The sequence below is a fragment of the Gopherus flavomarginatus genome, chromosome 7, assembly GCF_025201925.1.
Source record: "Gopherus flavomarginatus isolate rGopFla2 chromosome 7, rGopFla2.mat.asm, whole genome shotgun sequence".
Lineage (NCBI taxonomy): Eukaryota > Metazoa > Chordata > Testudines > Testudinidae > Gopherus > Gopherus flavomarginatus.
In genome coordinates this window covers 62,731,211-62,759,193 of record NC_066623.1, presented here as the reverse complement: position 1 = coordinate 62,759,193, position 27,983 = coordinate 62,731,211, and the positions used below count along the sequence as shown (strand labels likewise).

The 27,983-nt window shown below is 42.1% G+C and overlaps 2 protein-coding genes across 8 annotated transcripts in view; both read left to right on the top strand.

Annotated features, from left to right (window-relative positions):
• The window catches only part of NIBAN1 (niban apoptosis regulator 1), a 118,596-nt gene extending 97,826 nt beyond the window's left edge, over positions 1–20,770 (top strand). The window contains exons 7-14 of the mRNA XM_050961387.1: positions 5,071–5,175; positions 5,263–5,425; positions 6,490–6,677; positions 6,957–7,118; positions 10,217–10,327; positions 11,259–11,366; positions 15,183–15,294; positions 16,494–20,770. Coding sequence (XP_050817344.1) covers positions 5,071–5,175; positions 5,263–5,425; positions 6,490–6,677; positions 6,957–7,118; positions 10,217–10,327; positions 11,259–11,366; positions 15,183–15,294; positions 16,494–17,806 — 2,262 coding nt within the window. The 3' untranslated portion in view covers positions 17,807–20,770. The remainder of the gene's footprint in view (positions 1–5,070; positions 5,176–5,262; positions 5,426–6,489; positions 6,678–6,956; positions 7,119–10,216; positions 10,328–11,258; positions 11,367–15,182; positions 15,295–16,493) is intronic.
• Positions 20,771–24,975: 4,205 nt separating this feature from the next.
• EDEM3 (ER degradation enhancing alpha-mannosidase like protein 3) overlaps positions 24,976–27,983 on the top strand; it is a 46,850-nt gene continuing 43,842 nt past the window's right edge. For all 7 annotated transcript variants that reach the window (XR_007775372.1, XR_007775371.1, XM_050961396.1 and 4 more), the window contains exon 1: positions 24,976–25,198. Coding sequence is in view for 4 of the 7 variants with exons in the window: in XM_050961395.1 (XP_050817352.1) it covers positions 25,041–25,198 (158 nt within the window). In the remaining 3 variants the exon portion in view is untranslated. The remainder of the gene's footprint in view (positions 25,199–27,983) is intronic.

Genomic DNA, 27,983 nt, shown 5'->3' with positions numbered 1-27,983 from the left:
CCATTCTAGACCTATGAGGACTTGACAAATTCATGGTGAAGTTGAAGTTCCATACAGTCTCCCTGAGCACGATTATCCCGTCCCTGGATCTGGGAGATTGGTACACCGCCCTCAACGTGAAAGATGCATACTTTCACATAGCCATTTGCCCCACGCACAGGCGATTTCTAAGGTTTGTGGTCGACCACAAACACTATCAGTTCACAGTCCTTCCATTCGGTCTGTTGACAATCCCCTGAGTTTTCACCAAGTGCATGTCAGTCATAGCAGCCTTCCTTCACAAGAGACAGGTGCAGGTACACCCCTACCTTGACGACTGGCTGCTCAGGGGGTGCACCAGGGAGCAGGTGGAATCTCAGGTCCAGTTCGTTAGATCTGCTTTCAGAGACTGGGCCTCCTCCTCAATGTGAACAAGTCAATCTTGTCTCCGACCCAGAGAGTAGAGTTCATCAGAGCAGTGCTGGACTCGGTGCTGGCAAGAGCGTTTTTGTTGGAGACACGATTCCAAGCCATGTTGAACATCATTCAGGGCCTCAAGCGATTCCTGACCACTACTGAAGGGTTTACCTATATCTCCTTGGCCACACAGCAGCCTGAACTTATGTGGTCCGACATGCCAGGCTGAGACTCAGACCCCTGCAGATGTGGCTTGCGTCGGTCTATCGCCCAGGACAAGACAACCTGGACTTAGCAGTGACGGTGTCAGAGCACATACTTGAGTTCCTCCAATGGTCACTCAACCCTCAGATGGTGTGCAAGGGAGTCCCCTTCAACAGCCCCCAGCCCTCCTTATCCCTGGTAATGGACACGTCAGCTGTGGGTTGGGGGGTGCACATTTGGGAGATCAACAAACGCAGGACTATGGTCTTGGGACAAGCTCTCCATATCAACATCAAGGAGCTCAGGATGGTACGCCTAGCATGCCAAACTTTTTGGGCCTGGCTGCAAGGCCAGTGTGTGGCAACGAGGATGGACAACACCACTGCCATGTTTTACATCAACAAGCAAGGTGGAGCCCATTCCTCCCCACTGTGTTGAGAAGCCCTCAGGCTCTGGGGGTTCTGCATCGCCCACTCCATTCACCTGGAAGCATCCTATCTCCAAGTGGCTCAGAACGACCTGGCAGACCACCTCAGCAGATCGTTCCGCAATCATGAGTGGTCCATCCGTCCAGATGTCATACACTCCATCATCCAAAGGTGGGGGTTTCCTCAGGTCAACCTGTTTGCCCCCCTCAGCAACAGGACATGCCCAGTGTTCTGCTCCTTCCAGAATCACAGCCCGAGCTTGATCACAGACATGTTTCTTCTACCCTGGGGAGGCTGCCTGTTGTACACCTTTCTCTCGTTCCCTCTTGTGCACAAGGTCTGCAGGGACAGAGTGTAGGTAATCCTGGTGGCCCTGGCGTGGCCTCGACAACACTGGTACACCACACTCCTGGAACCATCAGTGGACGCCCTGATTGCATTGCTACTCTACCCTGACCTGATCACTCAGGAACACGGTCACCTGCTCCACCCAAACCTCAAGTCCCTCCATCTCATGGCTTGGAAGCTTCATGGTTAAATCCCACGGAACTTCTGTACTCGGAATCTGTACGGGAGGTCCTACTTGGCAGCAGGAAACCATCCACCAGGGCCACTTATCTATCTAAGTGGAAAAGGTTCATTTGCTGGTGTGCCCAGTGTCACACACCTCCACTCCAGGTGCCTATACCACTCATCCTAGAGTACCTCCTACACCTAAAACAACAAGGCCTGGCAGCGTTATCCATCAAGGTTCACCTCACTGCTATCTCGGCCTTCCACCTAGGACTATCTGGACGCTCCATATTTGCCAACTCCATGGTGGGACGTTTTCTCAAGGTCCTAAAACGCCTCTATCCCCAGATTAGACAGCCAGTCCCTGCATGGGACCTTAACGTGGTCCTCTCCAAACTAATAGGGGCTGCCATTTGAACCGCTAGCAACTTGCTCCCTTCTCTGTCTATCATACACGGTAGCTTTTCTGGTCACCATTATCTCAGCAAGGAGGGTGTCTGAGTTAAAGGCCCTCACCTCTGACCCACCTTACACTGTCTTCCACAAGGATAAGGTGCAGCTTAGGCCTCACCCAGCCTTTCTTCCTAAGGTTGTGTCGGTTTTCATACAAGACAAGACATATACCTGCCCATTTTCTGTCCTAAGCTTCATGCCAGTAACCGCGAGCAGAGGCTGCACTCTCTGGTTGTTAGGCGGGCGCTGGTCTTCTACATCGAATGTACTAAGCCGTTCAGAAAGTTGAATCAGCTATTCATAGTGGTGGCTGACCGAATGAAAGGACTCTCAGTATCATCACAAAGAATATCTTCCTGGATCATATCCTGCATCTGGGTGCTATGAGTTGGCCAAAATCCCAGCCCTGACACTTACGGCACACTCCACAAGGGTACAAGCCTCATCGACGGCATTCCTGCCCCAGGTTCCCATCCAAGAAATCTGCAGGGCAGCGATTTGGTCCTCGGTGCATATGTTCACTTCTCATTACGCCATCGTCCAGCATGCTAGAGATGATGCAGCTTTTGGCAGAGCAGTGCTCCAATGAGCGATTCCATAACTCTGACCCCATCACCTAAGTAAGGCTTGGGAGTCATCTAATTGGAATCAATATGAGCAATCACGTGAAGAGAGAATGGTTATTCACCTTCTCGTAACTATTATTCTTTGAGACCTGTTGCTCATATCCATTCCAAACCAACCCGCCTTCCCCTCTGTCAGAGTAACTGGCAAGAAGGAACTAAGGAGGCACCGTGTCGGCAGGGTCATATATAGCGCACTATGGAGGTGCCACTTCGGGGGCACCACAGCTGACCCGATGAATGCTGCTAGGGGAAAAACTTTCCAACGACGGTGCATGCAGCACACAGACACCTAATTGGAATGGATATGAGCAACACATTTCATAACAGTTGTTCTTTGAGAAGGTGAGTAACCGTTCTTTTTGTTGTGGCCCCTAAAATATACCTTTCATTAAAGGAATATAAATCCAATCTAACGTTTCTTAAAAAGGTAATTTTTGCATACACTGTACAATGTGAATTTTAAGGTATTTGGTCACTATGAGGACTGTTACTGCCTATTATTTGATCATGACATCCCAGCTGTTGTGTGCATTAATGAAACCTTTCTGGATGACCTTGCAGGACCTTTTCTTAGATCAGTTATTTCCTGATATGTACTTGGTTCAGCATAGTTGAATCTGACTTTGATATTTAGACTAAGATACTTGTGGCAGCAAACAACATGTTTTCATGGTTTTCATGGTATCTGTAAACCATCTAGTACATGTTTGGTAAATAACAAAATTCCCAGACAAAGACTTTATGAAGATGGAGTTAAGTTTGAGAAGAACAGATCAGTAATTTAAAAGTTAAAATCCTTAGAAGAACATTGTAGTTGTGGGGTCTGGCAAGGGTGGGGAAAGGGAAATCTTTGAATTTCTAGTTCCAAGTTCAAGCACAGCATGGAAATTTGCAGCTACTGCTATTCCATCATGTTGTTGCCTCTTTTTGACCTGAGCCATTAGTCAAGGTTTGGGGCCCTGGGGTGTTCCAGCTGGAAGTAGAAATTTGTGATAGGTATTTCTTTGGTGCAGTTTTGTTTATTTACAAAGAATGTACAAAGTCCTGTCCCTCTGAATGCAGGAGGAACCAAGACCAAAAGGAACAGTTTCTTAGCTTACTGCCCTGAAGCCTCTTTATCTAATACCAGACCCAAAAGCTATCTCAAGGTTTTTCCAGGGTCACACTGTGCTCACAGGCTCCTGCTTGGCTTACCTTGCCTCTTTGCTTCTCCCTCTTTCTCTGTTCTTGTCTGTGACCTCAGTATCTCTGTGTTCTCTTGCACTCCCACACACACCTATCCAAAGCAATACTCAGCACAAAAGCTCCCAGGCAGGGTCACACACACCTTTTTCTCTTAGGAAGGGCTTATGTTTAAAGTTACGTTGATTTGAAGGGTGAGTTTGCACCTATCAACCTCAATGGGATATTAACCTAAACCATAGCAAGGTTTCACCCAGCTCATAATGGTATTAATTATAATCATGACCTTAAATATGTGAGTTCTTCCTCCATAAAATCCAATTTTGGAGCAGCTGCTATTCTCTCAAGACTCAGCCTGGAGTTACTATTTTTTTATGGGCTATGCCGTGAGTCACTGGAAAAATAAATCAGTATTGATGGTGTAAGCACTGGGGTAGTATTAGCTCATTCCAAGATTAGAGTGAGTTTGTGGACTCTGTTTCCATTTACATCCTGCTCACATACCAGTTCTTCCTCCATTTTGACTTGCTGAGATAATGCTCACCAAAAACAGTCTTTGGATTCCTCACATTGGTGTATTTATATCTTCTTTTGTTGGGCTCAGCATCCCTTAGAAACACTTTTTAGTAGGGCTATCCAGTTTTAGGTGTACCCTTTAACCAGTAATTCTGTAGAATAGGCTCTCCACCACGGTGACCCCAGCAGGAGAAGCTAGCAGTGGCCGAGAATGCAGACAGCTTGAGATCCAAGGCTTCCACTCTGAACCTTTATCAAAATGCACCGCTTTCATCTTGTCAATATTTTAGTCCAGGTCTTCAGCTGATGTAAATCACAGTAGCTCCAGTGACTTTCCCCAGCAGAGGATCCAGCCTTTTATGTTTAAAACCACGTAGTAAGTTTTAGGAAAGAGAAACATGATCTGTAGTATTTTAATAGATCCATGGCCCTCATAGTCACATTTCTTGTCCGTACTGCGGTCGATAGCAAATGCGTCAGAGGAAAGCATAAAGGTCCCGTTTCTCTCTTCTTCCCCCTGCCCCCTAGTGTAACTTAAGTGCCAAAAATGGTCTCTCAATTTGAATGCAATCAATTAATCTTAACATTGTGAAAACTGTATTGTGAGAAGATGTCTTGGCTACCTGGGATAGCAAAACAGTTATGTAATATTTGAGGCTATCCACATTTGAAAATGTAGTACAAGTGCAGTGTTCAGCAGAAGGGTGAGGACTGAAACTGTCATTTTTAAAAAAATTTTTTTAACCTTGTAGATCTTGAGCAACCTTGTGATGGAGGAGCTCCTGCCTAACCTTCAGACTATGCTCCTGCCTAAAATGAAAGGAAAGAGGAACGATAGGAAGAGGGTTTGGTTTGCAGTAAGTACTGTCCTTTGCACAATTCTTGTCTCGCATAGCAATTGTCCAATGTACTAGTTCATGCATACTTCTATTTTTTGTTTTTAGATTGTAGAAGAAACATACAATCTGGTCCAGGAGCAGGTTTCAGAAGGATTAAACACCTTGAAGGAAGAATGTAAAGATCTTACAAAGAATCTAGAAGGAACCATTCGTTCAGACATGGATCAGATTTTGAACTCAAAGAACTATTTAGCTGGAAAAATCAAAGGTTAGTGGGGATTAAAAAAAAAAAAAGCAACCTCCTCTTCCCATGTCTCACTATTCTGGAGCTGTTCTTCAGAATTACCCATTGCCCTCAGGTGCCTGAATTATCAAGTGCTCACTTGTTTGGGTGCCTGACTTGAGACTCTGATTTACAGAAAGTGCTGAGCACCTGCAGCTTCCACTGTCTTCAGTGGGAATTGTGAATGCTTAGCCCTTCTCAATATCAGGGTCCAGGTATTTCAAATTGGATTCCCGGAAGTGGAGGCAACCCAAATCACCAGCCACTTCTGAAAATGTTGATTAGAATGGCTTATTCTGCTTTCAGTTTCACCTGTACAACATTATATGATGAAGATATAGATTACACAAGCACAAACAAAAGCAGAATATGGCCTATATGCTCCACAGTGGAAGCTTGGATTAAGCGATACATGTCATTAGTGCTGAGGCATATTTAAAACAAATGGCTTATTGAATAATTTAAAGCTCATATGACGTGAGCGATTATAGTTTTGTAATGAATATGTAAATTAACATAAAAAGTAGACAAAACATTAGCTTATGCTGCTGAAGCACTCTTTCTAGAAACCATAGATGATAAGAAATAGATGAAGATTTAGGCAATTATTTTCAAAAAACTTGGAGCATTTCTCTTTAGGGCACTCTTTTATGCAAGGGAGTGTAGATTGTTTTCCTTGCTGTGTAAAGTTCCCTGTTGAATTAACATGTAATACAGTGTGCCTTAGGTCACAATGACCATGCTATTTACAAACATCCCAGTGCTTGCCAATGCCTGCCTATATTTCTTCTTCTTTGCTCACAATGCATCCAATCCACTGTAATTTGGCAGGAAGGACTAGGAAAAAATATCTTTAAATTGTCATTTAAACTCCACAAACTCTTCCCTTCCTTACCCAAGTCATATTTGAGGAGGACAAGGGTCATAAATGGCTCTGGGAAAAGTATTCTGATAGAACTTATTCTGCAGTCTGTAGCCCTTTCATTTAGATTCTTCAGTCTACCACCAGGTGGCCTAAAACACGTCTGTCTGATTCTTTAATATCTCAGCAACAGTCTCTGAGCCTGCTGAGAAGTGCTGCATGGAGAATATCCAGCCATTTTTGCCTTCTATATTGGAAGAGCTCATGGGCCCAGTGAGCTCTGGATTCAGTGAAGTTCGTTTGCTCTTTGAAAAAGAAGTTAATGAGATCAGCCAGGACTTCCAGAAGACAAATGATGCCACAAAGCTGAAGGAAGTAAGAAAAGAAGTCTCGGTCCTTTTTTACCCTCTGACATGTTATAAAAATTCTCTATATAGATCTTAACTGGCAATAGCTATATTGGCTCTGCAGAGCCAAACAGGTATAAATTCCTGTTTTTCTCAGTTAAATAGTCCTCTGACTCAGACACACAGAGTACAATAGATTGAATAATGATTTGCCACAATCAGTTGTGTGACCATCACTAAATTTCTATATTAAGAATCCATCTCAGATTGCTTTCTTTGTAAAATATTTTTTCCCACTGGGATACAGAATTTGGAGCAGCTGATGAACCTGCCATTCAACTCTGTGAAAATGGAACCTTGCTATCTGAAAGTCAATCTCCTCCAGGAACAACTCCAGGACCTCAAGAGCCGCTTCAAATTCTACCATATTGATTTTGTGGTTCAGAGGACGCAAAACTTCATGCAGGAGGTACTGTAAGATCCATTTTTCCACTTTAGAAGAACAGATTAGGTTTGCCCATCTGCTCTGCTTCGAAATAGTCTTGATAGGGAGTTATGCACATTCACAGAATGGTGAATAGACTAGCATGAAATTAGAGATGACAAAATTCCAGGAATATCACAGCTGACATGGGCGCATCATCTTTAAATCAGCGTTTATTCCTTTTAAAGGCACAGTAGTTAGGAGCTAAAGGTTGATCATCTCTTCATGTGACCTTTGAATTTCTGAAATCTTAGTGTGTCAGAGTCCTAGGGCAAATTTCAGAGTGCCCTCAGCCTGGCCTCTAAATTTGTGCAGTAAAAATGCTGTTGATACACACAAATCAGGTGATGAAGAGTCTGCCTCATTTACGTACTCAAGCACTGTCTTTTATGAAAGATCATTAAAAATGTATTTCTGGTATTTATGCAAGGGAATGGACTGGGTTCTCCTTTATAATTCTAGTCTCTCATGATAGGCAGTAAGGCTTTTATTAGAAAAATGGGCAATTATTTCTATATTCATTTTTATCTCAGGGTATAAATGGATTTAGAGACTTAGAATAACCATGGTGATTCTAGTTTCCATGCAGAGGGCTGAACTGTCTGCCTGATTCTTAATTAGAAAGGAATCCCACCCCCCTCCTACTTTTACAAATTATTGGCAGGGATATTTGGCTTTTTTACTTCAGGAGCATTAAACAGAGATCACCTATTAGGATCAAGTAGGCATATCCCACACAGATGTCTTATGATTGCTAGACTACAGGACAGGATAAGCTTTCATAGCCTTGTGTTGTCTTCTGTATTTTTAGTAATGTGGTCAATATGGTATATAACCAGTTCAGTAGGGACCTATAAGCAGTGTAATTGGTACAGTTCTATGGAGTGGGGCTCACAAGGCACCTGTTGTGTGACATGGAGCTGTATTCTGTTGCGACTCCAACTGCAGTAGAGCAAATGAGGTGGTGGTGCTTGACATAGCCTGTGGTATTGGTAGCTACATGGATTCACGTGCCACCTGTCCCTCCCCTCTACCCTTAGTATTCCAGAAACTACGGTAACTCATTGTAAAATACAACCTCTTTAAAAATATCTCTGCCTGTATATCACACTTTCTTCCCTAGACTTTATCATTCAGGCACTTACTTATAAACAAGATCTATGTTGATTATGATCTTGTTGGTTCCTGCTGCTTTTTTCCCACGTGAACTTAGAGGGCCAAATTCATACCCATTGAGCAAACCCAACTCCAGCAAAGTTTCTCCCTCACACAGCTGTACTGCATTTTCCTCTAACTCTTGTTTTTTGTGACACCATAATCTTTGTCAAAGCAACCAGCTGTGATGTCACAGAAGATTATGATAGCTCTTAGATACCACAGATGTCTTTAGGAAAACCTAAAATGAGGAGTGATCAGCAGCCAAGGAATTTTTGAATTTTCACTCCCATATTTCGAGTAGGGACTGCCTTGAAATCCTGCCCAGGCAAAACACCTGTCAAAGGAGGAAGTTGATTGTTTTTCAAGGTTTTCCATAAGTTGCCTGAAAGGGAGAGTACAAGTTGTTCCAACAAGCTCATTTATATTGCTTTTCTCTCTTAAAGAGGCCATTATTTTTCTCATGAGAAGTGTAAAACAGTTTCATTTTGTGGTTGTGGGCATATAATATTTATTTTTATTAATAAGCCGCTAGGCCAATATGTCTTCATTAACATTGTTTTAGTTTAAAAGAAACCTCTGGTTTAATTCCCACTAACTTTGTACAGGTGTAAATGACTTACACAAAGTGCCAGGCACTGGAGCGTCAGGTCCCTAGTCTTCAAAGTTGCCGAAAAAGTAGTATTTAAAGCCTGTGGGGTTATTGTCATCTTCTGGCCAATTTATGAAAACTAGGGGCCACGTGCGCAGCTGATATAAATCAGTGTAGCTCCGTTGAAGTCAGATGAGTATCTGGGCCAAGATCTGCAGATGCATAGAAAACATGAGTGGCTAAGCTTTCCAGCTGGTCTCTAAAACTGTACCTGCAGTTTTAATGTCCAAAATTTTGCATGCCCAAAGTTTGAATGTTCATGCACTTGTATACATATATTGAGTAGACATGTGGGTACTTAATTTACATGTGCAAATGCAACTTGCGTGTTCATCTGAGTCTGGTGCAAACCTAATTCTAAATATGACACTTCAAAACTTGACACAACCTATGTTTAGCTATTTTTTTTTTAAAAAAAGAACCTAGGTAAGGGCACTGCGTACAAGGCCATATCTTTTGCAACAGGAAAATCAGAAGATATTACATGGATATCTATATACTAATTTGAAAGTTCCTATGTGAAGCAGAGGACATATGGAGTCATGGGCTGTTTTCCCTTAAAAATAAAGTTGAAAACATAAAGTACAAATTATTTCCACCTGCAAAATTGTTGCTAATGAAGTTTCTCCAAACTGGGGTAATTTTTTAATGTGTCATTGGATGGTGTGAGAATTTCTCAAGCCCTGAAAACAGAATTCTGAATCTACTTTAATTTTCATCATATATAAGTTGGCACTAAGAGGGCTTCCTAGAATAGCTATACCTGTATAGTTCTTCTGGCAAACCTCTTCTAGCGTAGACCTGTCCTTAGCCTTGAATTGGAAATTGAAATAGTAAGTTCCATTTTCTTATTCTCTTGCATTCTCTTGCAGTTGTGTTCTTTTCCTTTTCCAGTCCCCAAAGAGTGTTCAAATCCAATCTAAACTCCTTTTTTCTACTGACATTTTAAATCTTTTTTTAATAAGTCCTGAAAACATTTCTTTTGATTTTTAGGGTTTGTATTCTTTCTTCTCCTCCCCCTACCTCCACCTCCACCTCACAAGCACACTTTAACAAACTATTAAGTTTACAATGTCTGTTTGTGTCTGGAAGAACCTGTAACTAGTAACGTTGTAATTCAGAAGTCTATCTAAAAATAGTAGGGATCATAAACTGCTCTTGATCTTGCTCAGTTTGAAGTCATGGGAATTTTGCCATGAACTTCAGCGGAGTGGGCCCTGCAATAAGTATGGCAATTTTAATCCTTTCCCTTGATCACATTTGTCTTTATTTCTAGCTTATGGAAAATGCAGTGTACACTTTTGAACAACTTCTCAGTCTGAGTAGCCAAGGAGATACAGTGAAAATTTCAATTGCCATTGAAAAAGTCAAACTACGAGTACTAAAGGTAAAAATTATCTGACTCTTAAGTGTACTAGAAAACTAGGGGATCTGCTTAGGTGTTTTGTAATACATTATTTTAATAATGAGAAGAAATGTGTTTCATACCATCTAATGGGAAATATTTCAATGCATCCACTTGTCTTCAGTGACTGGAATGATTGGCCATATTCTTAACTGCCTTGCACCTTATCTATCCCTGTGCAAAATTAGTGTAAAATGCTACCTCTGATGTAAGGGAGTGGAGAACGCTAATTTAGTAGTGTTTTGCAAAAGTGCAAATGATTACTCCAGGTGCAACGCAGTGTAGAATTAGGTCCTTCCTAAGTGGTGTGATGACTTCAAATAATAATTCTATACTCAAATCATTGGACCGTGCCGTTCTCTAGTCTCATGGTATTCAAGTACCTATGGATAAACCATATGGATAAAATTTGGCCCAAACTTGAACATTTTTTGAGGCTCAAAATAATTGGGCTAATATTTAAAAAAAATATTTATGGCACACTTCATTTGCCTGCAATACTGCACTTTTAGGGACAGATCCTCAACTGGTGTAAATGACAATTATGACAATTTAGAGGATCTGCCTCCAAAATTCTAACTGGTCCCAGAAGTAGAAGCGCTGAAATACCATGAGAGAGGCAGTTCTCATGGAGAATGCTCACCTGAATTCTCAGACTTTAAGGCCAGAAGGGACCATCATGATCATCTAGTCTGACCTCCTGCACTTTGCAGGCCACAGAACCTCATCTACCCACTCCTTTAATAGGTCCACAACTTCTGGCAGAATTTCTGAAGTCCTCAAACCTTGATTTAAAGACACCAATTCATATTCTTTGTGTTGCCCGCCAGCAGGAACAGGCCAATGGGAACAAACTACTTGTATGAATGATTAATTGTTCTAACTGTGTTTTTACTTTTGTCTGTTTTGACAGCAATATGATTACGACAGCAGTACTATACGGAAGAAAATATTTCAGGAAGCATTAGTACAGATCACATTGCCCACAATGCAGAAGACACTGGCTTCAGCTTGCAAACCAGTAGGTAACTTTATGGCTCCATACTGGAATAAAATTAAAAGGAAGGTGGAATTAGCACACTGATGGCTATATCCTAAGCCACCTAAAGCAAATTAGCTACAGATGGTCATGTAAAATGGTTGGTCACAGGGCCAATGTGATCCTGAGGGTGGTTAGTTTGGGGCATCTGTGGTGAAACAATAATGGATGTGGATCTAATTTGGGGTGGGGAGAGAATTCAAATAAATAAGTTCCCTTCTAAAATCTTTTGGCAGCCCTATGCAAATCCCGATCACCTCTTCTATGCAGTGGGGGTAAATGGGAATTATTCCATCCCTAGGGCTGCAATAACCCTCATGCTGCCCCAGCAGTTTATGGAGAGATAGGAAGGGACCAGGGTCTTTATGCGGTTTGTTTTGTTTTGTTCTGTTTTGTTTTGTTTTTGTCTGGCAGGGAGACACTGGGCAGTCTCTGGGGGAGGTGCTCCCCCAGAAAATCTGATTACAAGGTCAGGGCAGATATCTGACACCATCAAACTGATCTTCTCTCTCTGGCTGACAGCTAAGGTTCTAAGTTATGAGCCTGTAGTTCCATCTTCATGTTCTACAGCATTTCTGGGAGGCCACTGAGCTGAAAGTCTGTTCCTTGCAGTAGGACACTGGAGGAGCAGTGTGCATGCTCACTTCTTTTTCCCTGTTAATTACCTTCAACACCAACTGCCATGTAGGGGAAGGGAAGTGGGAGGAGTTGAGCAGATATATGACTATTTGGGCTTATCTTCACTAGACTTTTGTATCTCATATTAATTGATTGCCACCTAACAAGGGGTGCTTAAAACATTTGTCAAGCTTACTGTGGATACTTCTCTCATGTTTGTTCCAGGCAACAAATCTTTGCTGTTTATCGATTGGATAAATAAACACGAAACAAACATATCTCCTCATTAGTCTTTTTTACTTAGTATGTTTAATCAATTAACATGAGGTATAAAACTCTAGTGTAGACATAACCCAGTGTGGCTGTCTCAGATTTCTTTTCCTCACCCCCACCCGCAAATAAAAACAAAGTCCTCTCTGATTTGGTTGGGAGCACAAGTGGGCTGCATGCTTTCTGTGTCTTGCACCACAGAATTACCAGTCTGAAATGGTCAACAGTCTCAAACCAGAATTGTTCTTTCTATAGTTAAAAGGAATAAGAAGAAATAGATTTGGAGCTGTTTAGGGCACCAATACATTTCAGAATTCTAAATTGTACTGCCATGTATTCATTTGTCACATGGGATGATTTAGGAATAACCAGTATCTTTTCTGTGAGAACGTATGGCAGAAATAATGTGTGAAACATAACAGATGCAAGAAATTATAGTGGATAAGCTGTCAGTGTTAAATGAATTTTAGCATGTTATATTCGTATGTCTGTGAATGTGAATCATCTGACCATTAAAATTCATGACTTTTCAATATATTCAAAAGCACTCGTGTACATTGCAGGCTATGCCTCTCTATTTCTTTTCAGATCCACAAATCTAATTGTCTTTTTACTATTTGTGGACAATTGGCAATATATCCAGGACATGGTATTTATTTGTAGATAAAGCATGAAATAAAAAACTTTTATCACATTTAATATTCTGGAGAATGGAGTCCTCTCATTTTCTCCACTGAACAGGGATAGGGAAGGCAGTAGTGGAGCAAACTTTCCCTGCAGTCACTCTGCTAGTGTACCTCCATGTACTCAGCTCTAGGAGTGGAGAGTAATATAGTTCACATACCTCTCTGCTGGTAAGCCAACAAGGATGTCTATTAAGACCATTTGAGATGGTGGTTTTCATGATGCAGATGCGTTCCTAAGAACTTGACGGAGGCCTCTAGACTCCCTTCACATAAACCACCAAATAGCCATCCAGTGATAATGACTAAGGCTAAGATTATCTCATGGAGGTCATGGAAGTCGCTGAATCTGTGACTTCCATGACATTCTCCGTTTCAGCCCTGGAGTGATGGGGCTGGAGCTGTCACAGCTGATGGGGGCCCTGGAGGTCTGAGCTGCCATGGGTGGCGGGTGCCCCTGCAGCTGCCAGCCGCAGTGGGGGGACCCCAGAGCTCTGAGCTGCCACAGGCTCCCAGCTATTTCTGATGCCAGAGGAACCCCAGAGCTCCTAGCCACCGTGGAGGCAGGTGCTGTACCCTCTCTCTTCCTGCAGCAGGGCTGGGGCTCAGCCCCATTTTGTCACAGTTACGTTTAGTAAAAGTCAGGGACAGGTCATGGGCCTCCATGAATTTTTTTGTTTGTTGCCTGTGACCTGTCTGTGATTTTTACTAAAAATAACCATGATAAAATCTTAATCTTAGTAACGACTCAGTTGCTACCTAGCTGCATGGGCGGCAGGTTTGTAGAAATTTTGGTGGCACCCAGAACCTGCCCAAACTCTGCCCCCACCAAACTCTGCCCCCCACCTGCCCAAGGATCTGGGAGGGAGTTTGGGTGGGGGAGGAGGTCTGGGGTGCAGGAGGGGTGCAGAGTGCAGGTGCTGGGAGTTTGGGGATGGGAGGGGGTGTGGAGGGAGGGGGTGCAGGCTCTGGGAGGGAGTTTGGGGGAGGGAGAGGGTGCAGGGGTGGGGCTGGGTTTGGGATGGGGCTGGGGTGAGAGGTTTGGGGTGTGGGAGGGGCTCGGGGGGAGGGTAGGGGTGTAGGAGGTGAGGGCTCTGTTTGGGGCTGGGGATGAGAAGTTTGGGGTATGGGAGGGGGCTCAGGGCTATGGCAGAGGGTTGGGGTGTGGGGTGAGGGCTGTGTCAGTGGGGCTTGGGATGAGGGGTTCATGATGCAGGAGGGGGCTCAGGGTTGGAGCAGACGGTTAGGGTGCAGGGGGATGAGGGCTCTGTCTGGGGATGGGAATGAGGGGTGTGGGAGGGGCTCAGGGTGAGAGTAGGAGTGTGGGGTGTGAGGGCTCTGGCTGGGGCTGGAGATGATGGGTTTGGGGTGCTGGAGGGGCTCAAGGCTAGGGTAGAGGGTTAGGGTGCAGGGAGATGAGGGCTCTGGCTAGAACTGGGGATAAGGTGTTTGGGGTGTTGGGCTCAGAGCTAGGGTAGAGGGTTGAGGGTGCGGTGGGGGGGTGAAAGTTCTGGCTGCGGGTATGGGCTCTGGGGTGCAGGCAGGCTGCTTCGAGACAGGGGCCAGAGAGGAGGACGATATGGCGTTTATATGGGGGGGACTAGGACCCTGCGGCAGCAGTTGCTGCACAGAGGCAGCATGGAGCTGCACGGAAGAGGCAGGACTGCTCCCTCTGGGGCCCATGCATGGGGCCAGCAAGGGGGGGCCAGGGGACATTCAGGGGTGGTGTGAGGGGGCGGCAGGTGGGGCCGGTGGAGAGACCAGGTCCCAAACATTGGTGGAGCTGGGCCCCTGGGCTCTGAATATTGCTGGTGCCCAGGCACCACATGGGTATATAACTCGCCGCCCATGCCTGGCTGAGCTGTATATGAACCACTGAGCTACAGGTGCTATATCCCAGTAACAAATGCCGGAGTATCCCAATACCCTGATGAGGATGAATTTGCCTCAGAAGACAGGCATAGACTCAGTCGCTTCCTCACTTTCTGCATTATTTAGAATATAAGAATTATTTATTTAGAGTGCTTAAGGTGATGCAATATAAAAATTCGTGGTAAATGTGAAAAATACTGTAAACATATGTAGCTCATTTAGACCTGGAGAGCAGTCGTCATGAAAAGATCTCTCACATAGGAGCTGGCAGGTTCTTTTCTGGACTGAGGAACCCTTGAGGACCCCAGACTGCCACATTTTTATACTTTTATTCCTTCTTTGTGTCTCTGCACAGGAGTTGCAGAAATATGAACAGTACATCTTTGCTGATTACACCAGAGTGATACAAGTAGAGAATGTCTATGAAGAGATTTTATTTCAGACATTGCTTGATGAAACCCTAAAAGGTAGGAATGCTTCTGAGGTAATAGTAACAATGTTTAGAATGGGGTCTGTGAGGTCTTATTTCAGAGCTAGTGATAGATCGGAGCTGCCTTATTCAGCTCCAGGTCCCAATTTTCGCAGAGGCTGGAAGTGTTAAGAGTCTAAGAGTTTTGATTCACCCCACTAAAGAGATGAGGCAAGCCATGAAGTTTGGATTCAGATCTGAACTTCCCCAAAGCTTGGGATATTCAAATCCATAGTGTGGTTCAAGCCTTTTTCTAATGCAAATCATGTTTCCTCCAAGATACTTTGGTTCCAATGGTCCAAGAAGCAAAGCCACTCTCAAAGCCCTGAACTTTCAAATAATTGATTACATCTAATGACATTCAGACTGAATTTCTGAGAATGAAGTATGTTGCCAAAATATAATTGCCAATAGGTCACTGGTACTAAGAATAGCAGTCTCCAAAGATTTATCTATGTGGGCATCGGACAACGAGAAAGTTCTCAGTCAATATGTACAGGTGATAATAGAGAAGTTGCTGTATTCCACAAGTTCTAAATGGTTTTCTGGTTGGACTTAAGAACATAAGAACAGCCGTACCAGGTCAGACCAAAGGTCCATCTAGCCCAGTATCTGTCTACCGACAGTGGCCAATGCCAGGTGCCCCAGAGGGAGTGAACCTAACAGGCAATGATCAAGTAATCTCTCTCCTGCCATCCATCTCCATCCTCTGACAAATGGAGGCTAGGGACACCATTCCTCACCCATCCTGGCTAATAGCCATTTATGGACTTAATCACCATGAATTTATCCAGTTCTCTTTTAAACACTGTTATAGTCCTAGCCTTCACAATCTTGTCAGGTAAGGAGTATGGAGTACTTCTAGCCCAAAATTTAGGTTTTGCGATTTAAAATAATGAATAGAAATATTTATGATATTCAATTAAAATAGCTCTCTAGTTCTAGATTTAAATATCCTCCTATAGTGTTGTGAACCCAAATAGAAGCAGTCTGTTAGTGCATGAGAAATGGGAAGTGTAACTTACTATTAACGTTCCATTGTCCAAGCTGAGTGAAATGAAAAAAAGCACAGATAATTAAAATTAGGCCTTGTTAATAATCCATGATATTAGAAACATAGTAAAGGAGTATTTTTATTTTGAGTGTTCTTAAAATGTCAGTTTTTTTAGATCCATTTGATCTTTTTGTCCTACTTAGTAATAAAAGAAGCTGCCATTCTGAAGAAACACAACCTTTTTGAGGACAACGTAAACTTGCCTTATGAAAGTGTGTCCAGTTTAACTGACTTGAAGACCCCTTCAGGATCAGCACAAGCCAGTCCTGCTAAGCTACTGTCCACCACTTTAACAGAAACATCAGATACTGAAACTCAAAGTAATGAACTTCTTGTTGTGTCAGAAAAAATGATCCAGGAGAAGTGTCATGATGCTGCAAAGCCATCAGACAATGAAGAAGCAGTTTATGTCAATGTGTCTAGCAATCCTGCAATTAGTAGAGAAAAGGTGATCATTACAGACATCACTGACAAACCGGTATCTCATCCTTTTACTCCTAATGAAGAAAAGGATGTGGAGGAAATGTTAACTTCCCAGAATGAAAATGCGGTGGAGACAGAGTTTGGAGGAAACATTGAAAAAGAAAATAAGGTACAAGAAGAGGAGAGAAGTCTTACAGTCCCTGGTACTGTGAATGAGATCAGAAGCTTGCTGATGGTGACAATTGAATTACCAGCAGTTGCTCCATCTGAGAACAAAAAGGAAGTGGCAAATGAATATGAAATTTCGAAGTGGCAAGAACATGGTGAAGAGAGTGATGAAAACAGCAAAACTAATGCAGAAACCGGTACAACAGACCAGGTAGTGAATAAAGAAGTAGAACATTCTGAGCTCAAGGTGGAGCAGCCACCTCCTACCAGTTTTGGTACAGGCGATATGAATTTAATGATCTTTTCAGAGGCAGGCAACCATGCGACTCAAGCAGAATGTTTGGAGGTCTCTGAAAAACTGGATGTGTCTCAAGAGTCAAAGGCAGAAATGGAGACTAACCAAAGTGTTTGGTATACTGGTCTGGAAAGCTGCAAAGGTCTTCATGACAAATTGCAACCAGAGGCACACACAGAAAGCATAGTTGGAGACAGAAGATCTGATCTGGAGGAAGCAGGTGAAGATCACATTCATGCTGTCCCAGTGGAAACAGAGGCTGAGAGCTTTCCTGGGTGTTCTGCTGAAAGTCCTGATGCAACACAAGTACCCATTCTGAGTATTGAAAACTTAAGAATAGAAACAACTGATGATTTTCAGGTTTCACTAGTGCTAGAGGAAGATGAGCTTAGCACGGCAGAGGTTACAGTGGATATTAAATCTGAAAGCTTTACTGTTACTGCAAGTGATGAGTGTCAGCCAGCAGGTGCACCTTCTCTATGTGCTGAAATCACAAGCTCAGCAGGAAGTGAAACTGTCACACAAGAAAACAGTGAGGAGAGTTGTACAGAGCAGCACTCTGAAGAGTAAAAAGTGTTCTTCAGAAATATACAGCCCAATCCTGCAGCCATTACTCTCTCCAGCAGTTCTCCTGAATTCAGGAATATTCACATGAGTAAAGACTGCAGGAATGGGCCTAAATGCAGTGTTGCCAATTCTTGCAGTTTTATCACAAGTTTTGCAGTACTTGGAGGGTTTTGTTACAGGCCCAGTTGCTGGAATCAGGTTATTACCTGCAAATTTCAGCTTTTATTAAAAAAAAAAAAAGAAAGGTTAATTTCTAGTCCTTGTGGAGAAAAGCTTGAAAGCATGACTCCCTAAATGCTTGAACACCTCAAGGCAAATAAAAAGAACCAAAAATTTATTTTTAAATCTCACAAATTTTAAGATAACTTTATGTTTTTTGGGGGGCCTACTCATGTTTTTCGAATGGTTGGGATTGGCAATATTACAACGGCTCTTAGCTGAAATTAGTCAATCAAAGTGTTATTAAATGAATTCATTTAGGATCTGCATTCAGTGTGTTAGAAGGAAAATGTTTAAATCTCTCAAGTAATTAAACAGGAAACAAATAATTAGTAGGTTGTTCAGCAGCCAAATTGCATGTAAACTTTGAATTTTCCAATCCGACTGATTACTTAAGTATTTTAAAGTTTTGACATAGATTAAGACAATGAAATGTTCTGATTTTTTTTGCTATATTTAAAACTGAGAAAACACTGGGAGCAGGTTTCTCAATCCCACTCTGCACTTCTGGGTTACACAGCCTTTCAGAGCACTTTACAGCTATTTTCTTTCTTTTCTTTTTTTGAATCTAATGAGAATATTTACAATAAAACCAGCTAGCACCCTTATGCAGCACCTACCTACTGCACTTCCTAGTATACAGTACATTCACCTACAATCCAAAATTCTAAGTTCTGAACTGCAGTACTGCTATACGCATAAGACTGTATCACCAAATCTCAAAAGCATGGGAAATCAGAATGAAGTATGAAAAGTCCCATATACCATAATCATACTATTTACTCTCCAATTTCTTGATGCAATGGAAGGGAAAGTAGCTAAGGAATAGCCAGTTGTGCTTAGGTTTTGGGAGACAAACTGGTCATATTTTCAAAAGCAGCTTCAAAAATTGGCAATGCACAGAAAATCATAGAAGTGAAAAATGGAGTTTTAGTAAATTGAGCATTAAAATTGTATCTGCAATTTTAGAGGTTGGTTTGAGATACCTTTAAAAGTTTGTCCCAGGGAATAAGTACAATTTAGTGTGAGTAAAGGTTTCAGAATTGGACCCATAAAGAATAATACTGGAAAGTAATGTCCTTTTCAAGAGATAATAAAGATCTGACAGCATAACCTCAGTATTGTTGGCATTTAACTGTAGGAAATTTTGTAAGGTCCATAGCATGAGACAATCAAACTGTTATACAATACTAACAGGGAAGTGACACTATATGAACAGACAAACATCTGTTTGGAAATGCCGTGATATTGGTTAACTTGATCAAGTGGAAGGTTGCTGTTGTGAAATAAATGCTACTACAAGGTGTATTCATATATCATAATTATAGGAATAAAGTAAAATACAAGATTTTTGGTGGGGAGGACTGATCATGAATATTTGTTTGATGCAGAAATGTTCATACTAAAGTCTCACACAACCAACTGTCAACTAACTGTCTTATAGATCATTCCTGATATATATATTTTTTAATTGATAGTGAACATTAAGGAGTGATTTCAACTGTGCTTGACAGTTAATCACTTCATGTCTCTTGTAACCATTTCTTTGGTGGAAGGACATATTTTCAGTATGGAATTCTGTGTGATAGAAGAATAGCAGGATGGTAGCAATTATCTCCTACATACAAGACTGCATTTTACAACTAAAGCTATTTAGAAATGAAATTCTTTTGATGTATTTTCTGTATCGGGGTAGGCAACCTATGGCATGTGTGGGGGCTCTGCATTTTAATTTAATTTTAAATTAAGCTTCTTAAACATTTTATAAACCTTATTTACTTTACATACAACAATAGTTTAATTATATATTGTGGACTTATAGAAAGAGACCTTCTAAAACTGTTAAAATGTATTACTGGCACGCGAAATCTTAAATTAGAGTGAATAAATGAAGACTCGGCATACCACTTATGAAAGGTTGCCGATCCTTGTTCTATATGTACAGAACAAAAGAGAATTTAACATAAATGTTCTCCTCTAAAGTAATATTGAATCATTCACATTACAGTGAATGATTAAAGTAATATTTAATCATTCACATTAGATTTGGGGCAATACTTTTCTGTACACATCTGGTAATTCAGTGTTGACTACAAATGTTTAGTGTGGTTGGTTTTTTTGTAAGTAGAATAGGGAGAACTGAGAAGACTCATCTCGTATATTATATTTTGTTCTACAGTTTTGAATTCAAGTTATTCATATCAGTAGGTGTTTGTTCTGTGTTTTTATTTACATTTTTCTTGGTTTCCTATGTACTAAGATTAAGGATAAACAGTTGCATACCTCAACTCAACATAGTCTTGGAACATTAAATGTATTTGCTTTATTCTGAATGGAGCAGCACAAAGCAGACTATGGTGTCAAGGATCTGTCCCCTGGTATTTCCATCATTGGAAGGTTGCTTTGGACCTTTAATCAATAGAAATAGTTTATTGATTATTCATAATTTTTTTTTTGCAATTTTCTTAGCATTTCCAGAAACATTATCCAGATTGAATTTTCTTAAAGTATGGCTAATAAGACTTATTCCTTTACCTCATAAATTGGGGGTGTAAGAATTAATTGGTTAAGAGTTCTAAAGTGCATTGAAGAGGGAAAGAGCTATATATGTATTAAGTATTGTTGTTGTTATTATTATTGTATTTCTATTGGCTACCAGCTTGAGTAGACAAAACAAGAAACACATTATAACTTGCTTATAACTTTGTAAAGTGCTTATAACTAAATAAAATATGGTCATCCCTTTCATTGCTGGATGTCAGAGGTGGGTTTTTTAAGTGAATTTTATACTTGTGGGAAATACCAGATGCAGTTTACTTCAGATCTCATTCATGCTGGTCCATATTTTTATCAGAGCGGTCACTAGAGAACAATCTCAGATTAGTGCCAGCTGTAGATTTAAGCTCTGATGCTCCTGGGTGATGCTGTCTCTAGAATAGATGTTGTCTGTTTAACTGTTAGGCTTAAAAAACAGTTTCTTAAAGTGCTGAAATTCTGAATTCACTTCCATTTGTCATAAACCCAGGCCGTGAGTCCATGTACTTGAACTCTGGACACTGGTGAGAATAAGAGAGAAAAATGTCCATTGTAGCACTGTGGCTTTACTGTTTAAATTACAACAGAAAAGCTGGGACCAATATCAGTGCTGGGAGACAGCCTTTCTTCTCCAGGCTGTTTACAACCATTCAAATAATTCTTTTTAAATCCACTGTTAAATGCAACAAGCTAATGTCCCATAGAAAAATATTTTTGTTTATATTTTTTTAAAATTAGAGTTGGAATTGTTTCTAACTAAAATGTTTTAAGTCATATTTTCAGTTCCTTTACCCTATTTTTTGCTATTCAGGGCATTTGAAGTAACGAGGTTTTGATTTAAAGTCACAAATCAGGTGACATTATAAGTATTTCCATAGTTTTGTGTTCGTACAGTGCCTAATACAATAGAGTCCTGATCTAGGACTAGAGCTTCAAGGTGCTACAGTAATACAAATAATAGACAAGCCAGGATGTCACCAACATGGAGGGACTGGCAATTTGGGTAGGGAATAAGCAGCAACTGGTACTCCAGATGCCATCACGCAGACTCCCACATGAACTTGTAAAGTGGAAACCAACTAATGTGAGGAAACGAGGACACCGTTGAGAAAGCTAGGAGGGAGGGCAGAAGAATCAATCTCAACTCCATAGAACAAAATGGAAGCAGCAGTAAATGACAGAGAGGAATGGAAAAGACTGGTTTCTGTCCTGTGCATCAACATTTGTACAGGAAGGATGTTGTTTTAAAAAGCAACAAAACCTGAAGAGTTCCTGAAGAAGATAATCTTCCACTCATGCATGTCAATACAATACAGCCATACAGAATGTGCAATATAGTCAGAATTGATTTAAATGGAGTATGTTTAAATGTTTTATGGAGCACTTCCTTTTTGCATTCTAAGCAAGTGTAATAATTGCACACATTGTCTTCTTGGCGACTTAATTTTTATTTTAAAGATGTGATTGCTGCACTATTTCAAGATGAACTGACCAGATGCTCACTTGTGCTCTCACCTTTCTCTGTCTCTCCTGGCTGGCAAATTCAACATCAATTGAAATGTAAAGAAAAAACTAAATCTTTTTTGACTCAGTATTGTTCTCCAATGTAACTTTGTCAAAGCAGCCATACTTACCTCATGCCCCACAGATTTAATGTATAATGCCACGTATACACTCAACAGCTTGCCACCCACAGCCACTTCCTGTTCCTTTGGTATGGCAGAGTTGACCCTACCCACATAGCAAAAAAATTATAGTAAATTTATATATAACGATTGCCAAATGCCTAAACAATGAAAGTAGCCTGAATAACTTAGCCATACTTTCTTTCAGACTGCCCAATTTAGGCCTTTACTGTAATTTGCCAGGAGCCATAAGGCTGCCAATTTTTAGGTATTGTCCTCTGGGGCAGGTTCTCAGCATTGTAGTGTTGTGATGCTGTTCTGCTTCATCACCCCGTCTTCCCCCTCAAAAGAGATTTCTAGGTTTATTTTAATATAGGCTGCAAGGTGAGAAATACCTTTGTCAAAATTGACTGTCAGTCAAAAGAAAAGAGGCAGCTATGGCCCTCCAGGACTATAATGCATCTAATTGATGTAACATTACAATTATAGTTGTGCTGTAGATTACTGGCTAGTATTTGTTGGCTACATACCTCTACTGGATACAATCAGAAGTGCTTAATTTGGTGTCATGGGCTCTATACTGTTGACACCAAAAAGAGATTCCTCTTCAGCCAGTGGTTAATGTAGACTGCAACAGTCTTAACACCAACCAAGATGGTAGAGGGAGCAGTACTCAACCAAGCTGGAGAGAGGGGAGATATCTTTGCCTCTAGCTTCTCATTACATCAACCCCCTGCCTTTAGCTGTAGTGGCAGTGGCCTATGCTTTGGTAGTGGGAGCATCTGGGTTTCATCTCTGTTGTCACAAAAATCTGAATGGCTGGGGATGACCATACATCCCTTATTTCAAAGGACCATCTCTTATTTCATTGATTTGTTGTATGAGTAAAGGAAGGCGTTGCAGAGCAGTACTTGAAGAATGAAACTGTTGATTAAATCTTGTTTTCAGCGTAGAAATCAACCTGAAGAAACCTAGTCCTTTTAACAAAAGGTTCTCCTTTTGTGTTCTAAGACTGCATTGAATTGCACATCTAAAATGAAAATCAAGGATGTGGCTTTGTGTTTGAGACTTTGCCTGTTAAAACATTCAGAAGTTTTTCTACCTAGCCCTCTGTTTTTGCACTTTTAAAAACTATTCTTATATGCACTTGTAACACAAGTAAGGAAATGCTGGGAACACTTTAGAAAATTTCTGGAAAGGTAAAGGCTCAATGGCTAAGTAAACAGAAAATGCTTGCCATAAATGGACACCAATATGCTTTATTGCAAGGATGGTACTGTGTGTAGGGGAAAAGGTGGAGCTTTGAAACATGGTATCCAGCTCCTCTTCCTCCCAATTTCTTAACACTGATGGAAAGCATATGTTCAGTCCTACCTCAAATGCAGCAGTAGAAAGAATATTTTCCTTGTGTAAACAGACTTGGGTTGCAGAAACCTACTACATTTTTTTAAGGTTGCACTTCAAATTAAGTAAATATCCATTGTGCATGTAAAGAGTTTTATAAATTGGTTTAAAATGTATTGAAATGTATCAAAACTGGTCATTAGTACCATTTTAAACATTAAATTGAAGTTTATGATAATTCCATTGTATACTTCAGGACAGTAGAAACATACGCTTGAGAGAGAAATACATGATATACTAAGGGAGAAATGGAGTTTCCCTAAAACATCCCTTAAAGCATTGTCCTGTATTTTTCATGTGATTTTCCATTATTTCTAGTCATCAGAGGTGGTCGCCCTAGAATCTGAGGCACTGATGTGATTTGCTCAAGATCACATTCAATGCTAATGCTGGGCAGCATCTGCACAGGCTTCAAGAAAATATAGGACAACTGCGTAAGACACTCTTCACTGTTTTATTCATGGCAAAATCATTTCCCAGTAGGGCTAGTCTCAAGTTTTAAAAAAGTCAGGCCTCAAAAATCATTTTTTTTTTTTGCTGGGGGGTTGGGAGAAACTTGGGTGGAAGGTCTATATTTGCCTTTTAATTTCTGAGTCTTTGGAGCTACATGCAGATGCTGGTTTCAAGCTTGTGCTGAATGCTGCAAACTTTTTTGTTTAAATGAAAGCTGTGGTTCTCACATAACCACGAGTCCAGCATCTGGGGCTTTTAGAAAATCGCCAAACAGCATGACACTGCTGCCAAAATTGCGATAGTGGGAAATCCCCCTTCGCTTAGGCAGTAAATGCTCCTGTGTGGGGTGAATGCTGAGAAACAAGACATTTGCCTCATACTGAGTTCTTACATGCAGCAGGATGAGGGGGGCTTTAGAGCCAGCAAGAAGCGCTCCCAAGCCACTGCATTGGCTTGTAGGACTATACTCCTCTCATTGTCTATAAGTAAGGCCCTTTATATAACGTCCTTTCAGGGCAACTCACGAACTGTCGGTCCCAGCGTGCAGAGGAACCTTGCGGCTCAGACTCATCCAGACTACAGCTCCCAGAAGGCTGTGCTCCCTCCAGAATTTAGCGACTAGCTCGGGGTGGAGCGTTGCATGCTGGAACTTGCAGTCCCCGCGCGCCATCTCCCGAGCCAATAGCCGACCCCTCCTTTTGTCCACGTCTCACTCCACTAAAGTCTTTCACCGGAATCACGTGCCACAAACGGACGCCCTCCCCCTCCAACCCCTTTGGCTCCGATTGGTCCACAGCGACGCCATGTGACGGGCTGAACCCGGAAGCCGCGGAAGAGATTGTTTCCTTGGCTACGCCACAGGAAAGCGAAGGGCCGGTCCTTTCCGTTTGCGCATCGGCGGCGCTGAGAGCGGCAGCCGCCGCCGCCAGGGAGAGGGGCGGGCTGCGAGCGGCGAGGATGGGGCTGAGCCGGGCCTAGCGGGGCGGCGGGCAGATGCTGCCATGAGCGGAGCTGCTAGTGGTGAGGGGGGGAGCGGGGACCCCGCAGCCCGCTGGGGCAGATGGAAGCTGCTGGCCCTGGGCCTTCTCTCCGCCTCTTCGGTGCTGGCAGCCGCCCCGGGCGCTGGAGCCATGAGCAGGGAGGAAAAGCGCCGGCTCGGGTAAGCGGGGAGACGCCGCGGCGGTTTGCGGGAGGCGGGGTTGTGCGCAGCTGGCGAGCGCTTACCCTGACCGGCGCCAGTCGTCGCTGCCCCTTGGGGCGGGTGGAAGTGGCCACCGTCCCCTCTGGCATCCCTTTTCCGGGAGGGCTGACCGCTGTGGCTGCCCTTGCGACAGCCCCCGCGCTGTCAGCTGCCTCTGCAGGGCTCAGCCTCTGCCCCCGTGGAAGGAGTGCGGACCCTGTTGCTTGCCCTCCTCTGAGCGTGGGGAGCACTCCCCCTTGGGGCCTGGCCATTCCCCCTGCTCCCACTGGGGTGTGCCTGAGCCCCACGCCGCCTACGCATGGATCTCGGCTGATCCCCAGCACCGTCCGCTAGCGACCTGTGTGACGTTCCCAGCCTGCATCAGAGTGGTGCCTAGCCCCTCAGAGATGTACTTTGATACTTCCCTGAATTTTGGGTATGACAGTCCCAGTCACATCTACCTGCCTATCAGGTCATCTCCCCTTCTCTCGTGGTTGACACCCCTAGTATCTGTGTGGTCATGAAAATTTCAAGTCAGCCATTGTATATAATTATGGGTAAAAGTGATCAAAGGTCAAAACCATACTCACTAGGTGTTCAACATGCTGGTCTAATTAAGACAGTGTTTCTGGAACAAGTCAAGGTTTTAGAGCAATAAGAGATCACATCTTTCATATTGATAAGAATTGAGATCATCCCTGCCCAGTCACTGTGAGCAATCAAGTAGATTGTTTAGGGAGCCCAATTTGCATGTGTGTATAAAGCTAATTATTTAAAGGATAAAGAGTACAACATCAGTGATGAGGGATGTATTCCAGTGCATAGAGTATGATTTTTTTTAGAAGGCAGTTCTGCATTCTGATCCTTATTGCCACATAATTCCTGTGTCACCTTGACAATTTCATTACCTCCTTTGTGCGTACTGTCATCTTCTGTAAAATGAAGATAGTAATATTTCACAGGGGTGTTGTGAGGCTTCATTAAGAGGTTTCATTATACAGTTATTTGATCATTAGGTAAAAGGTATTTAATTATAATATGTGTGCTCATTGGATCTTTCATTCAAAGATCTCAAAGCACTTTGAGTACATCACAAAGGCTTGAAAAATATCTTAGCTATGTGTTCCTCACATAGCTACCCAAATGGTTTAGACTCCTTTCCCTGGCCTGTTTACGTTTTAGGTGCATTGTTTAACTAGTTATATTCTGTATGCGCCATCACCATATATGTATTGGTGAGCTAGGATCTACCAGTACAGGCAGAAATGTGGATTGCTTCAGGTATTTGTTCAGCTTTTGCAATGCTGCAGAGGTGGAAAGAAGCCACCTTCCTTTCAGAGGTGTTCATTTACTCAGGGGTCTGGGTTGGAGCACCTATGCTAATAGGAGGTTATATATATTTATATGATAAGAATGTACTTTCCACAGAGATCTCTTCAGATAATGGTCTGGGAGTACAGTCCATTTCAAGGAGAAAAACCTTTTAATTGCTAAGTCATTGCTGGACAATGTTTATAGGCTTTGACTCTGATCCTGCATCTGGGTCTGTATGGGTACACCACATTGAAGTGGATGGTGCTCTGTGTGGGCCTAGGATTTCACCTGCACAGCTAAATTGCAGAATTGAGGCCATCAAATGGTTATAATTGGTGAAATGACTGAAAAAGGCATCATTGGGGTCCATGTTTATTCTTTTTCCTACGTTGATAATAAACTTGTTAAGATGAGTTAAATTTTTTTTTAACTGCCAAGCCAGTAAACTCAGTTGAGTGTTTGAAAATCTAGTTGAGTTCTTCTTGCCTCTTAAATCAGCTGCAACAGTAATAGAGATTTTGTGAACCCTGTTGATGATGCCCAAGTCAGAATAGAATCCAACTTGCTCTGTATTTGTGTTACTAATAGTAGGGAAAAACCTATCTTTTATTAGTAAAATAGTCTTTGCTAAGACAGGAAGCAGCTATTGAGGAGTGAGTGCCATTGAATATAGTGACATTTCAGATCATGACCACTATTTAGACATTACAAATATATACATTCATAAATAATATTAAAACCATTTTTTCTTTACTTACCAAGATGGTAATTCAGGGAAAATATGGAACCTGGTAACTTATGATTCCACTAACATGTAAAATAGCTTTTGGTGTTGATGATATCAACTGTTGCAGAAGGAACACAGAACTATGTACGGGGGTTTTGCTGAATGAGTGTGCCTCCTGCCTGGTTCTTAAATTGACAAAGTGGGTGCTTCTGTTGGTGAGAGAGAGAAAAGGGTTTCCAGTAATACAGCTCTTCTTCAGGTCTAAGAAAGAAACTCAGGGTGTCAGCTAAATACAAGACCAAACAGATTGTTTATCATAACTAGTTATCACATATTCTAAGGGACCATTCAAGGTGAAGTGGCCTGTTTACACCCCTGTAATCATAGGACAAAAACGGGGGTTAGTGACTTGCAGATTGTTGTAATAAGCCATAAATCCATTGTCTTTATTATGGCTTTGTCTACACTGGGGGTATGTCTACACTGGCACTTCATCAGCAAAACTTTTGTCATTCAGGGGTGTTAAAAAAAAATCATCTCCCTGAACAGTAAAAGTTTTACTGACTAAAAACCAGTGTGAACAGCACTTGCTGCTGCTTGTGAGGGGTGGAAGTTTTTTGTCAGCAGGAGAGCACTCTCATGTCGACAAACAGTGGCTACAGTTGCTAAAAGCTGCATATTATAGACATGCCCTAAGACCATGATTTTTAGTGTCTAGCAAAG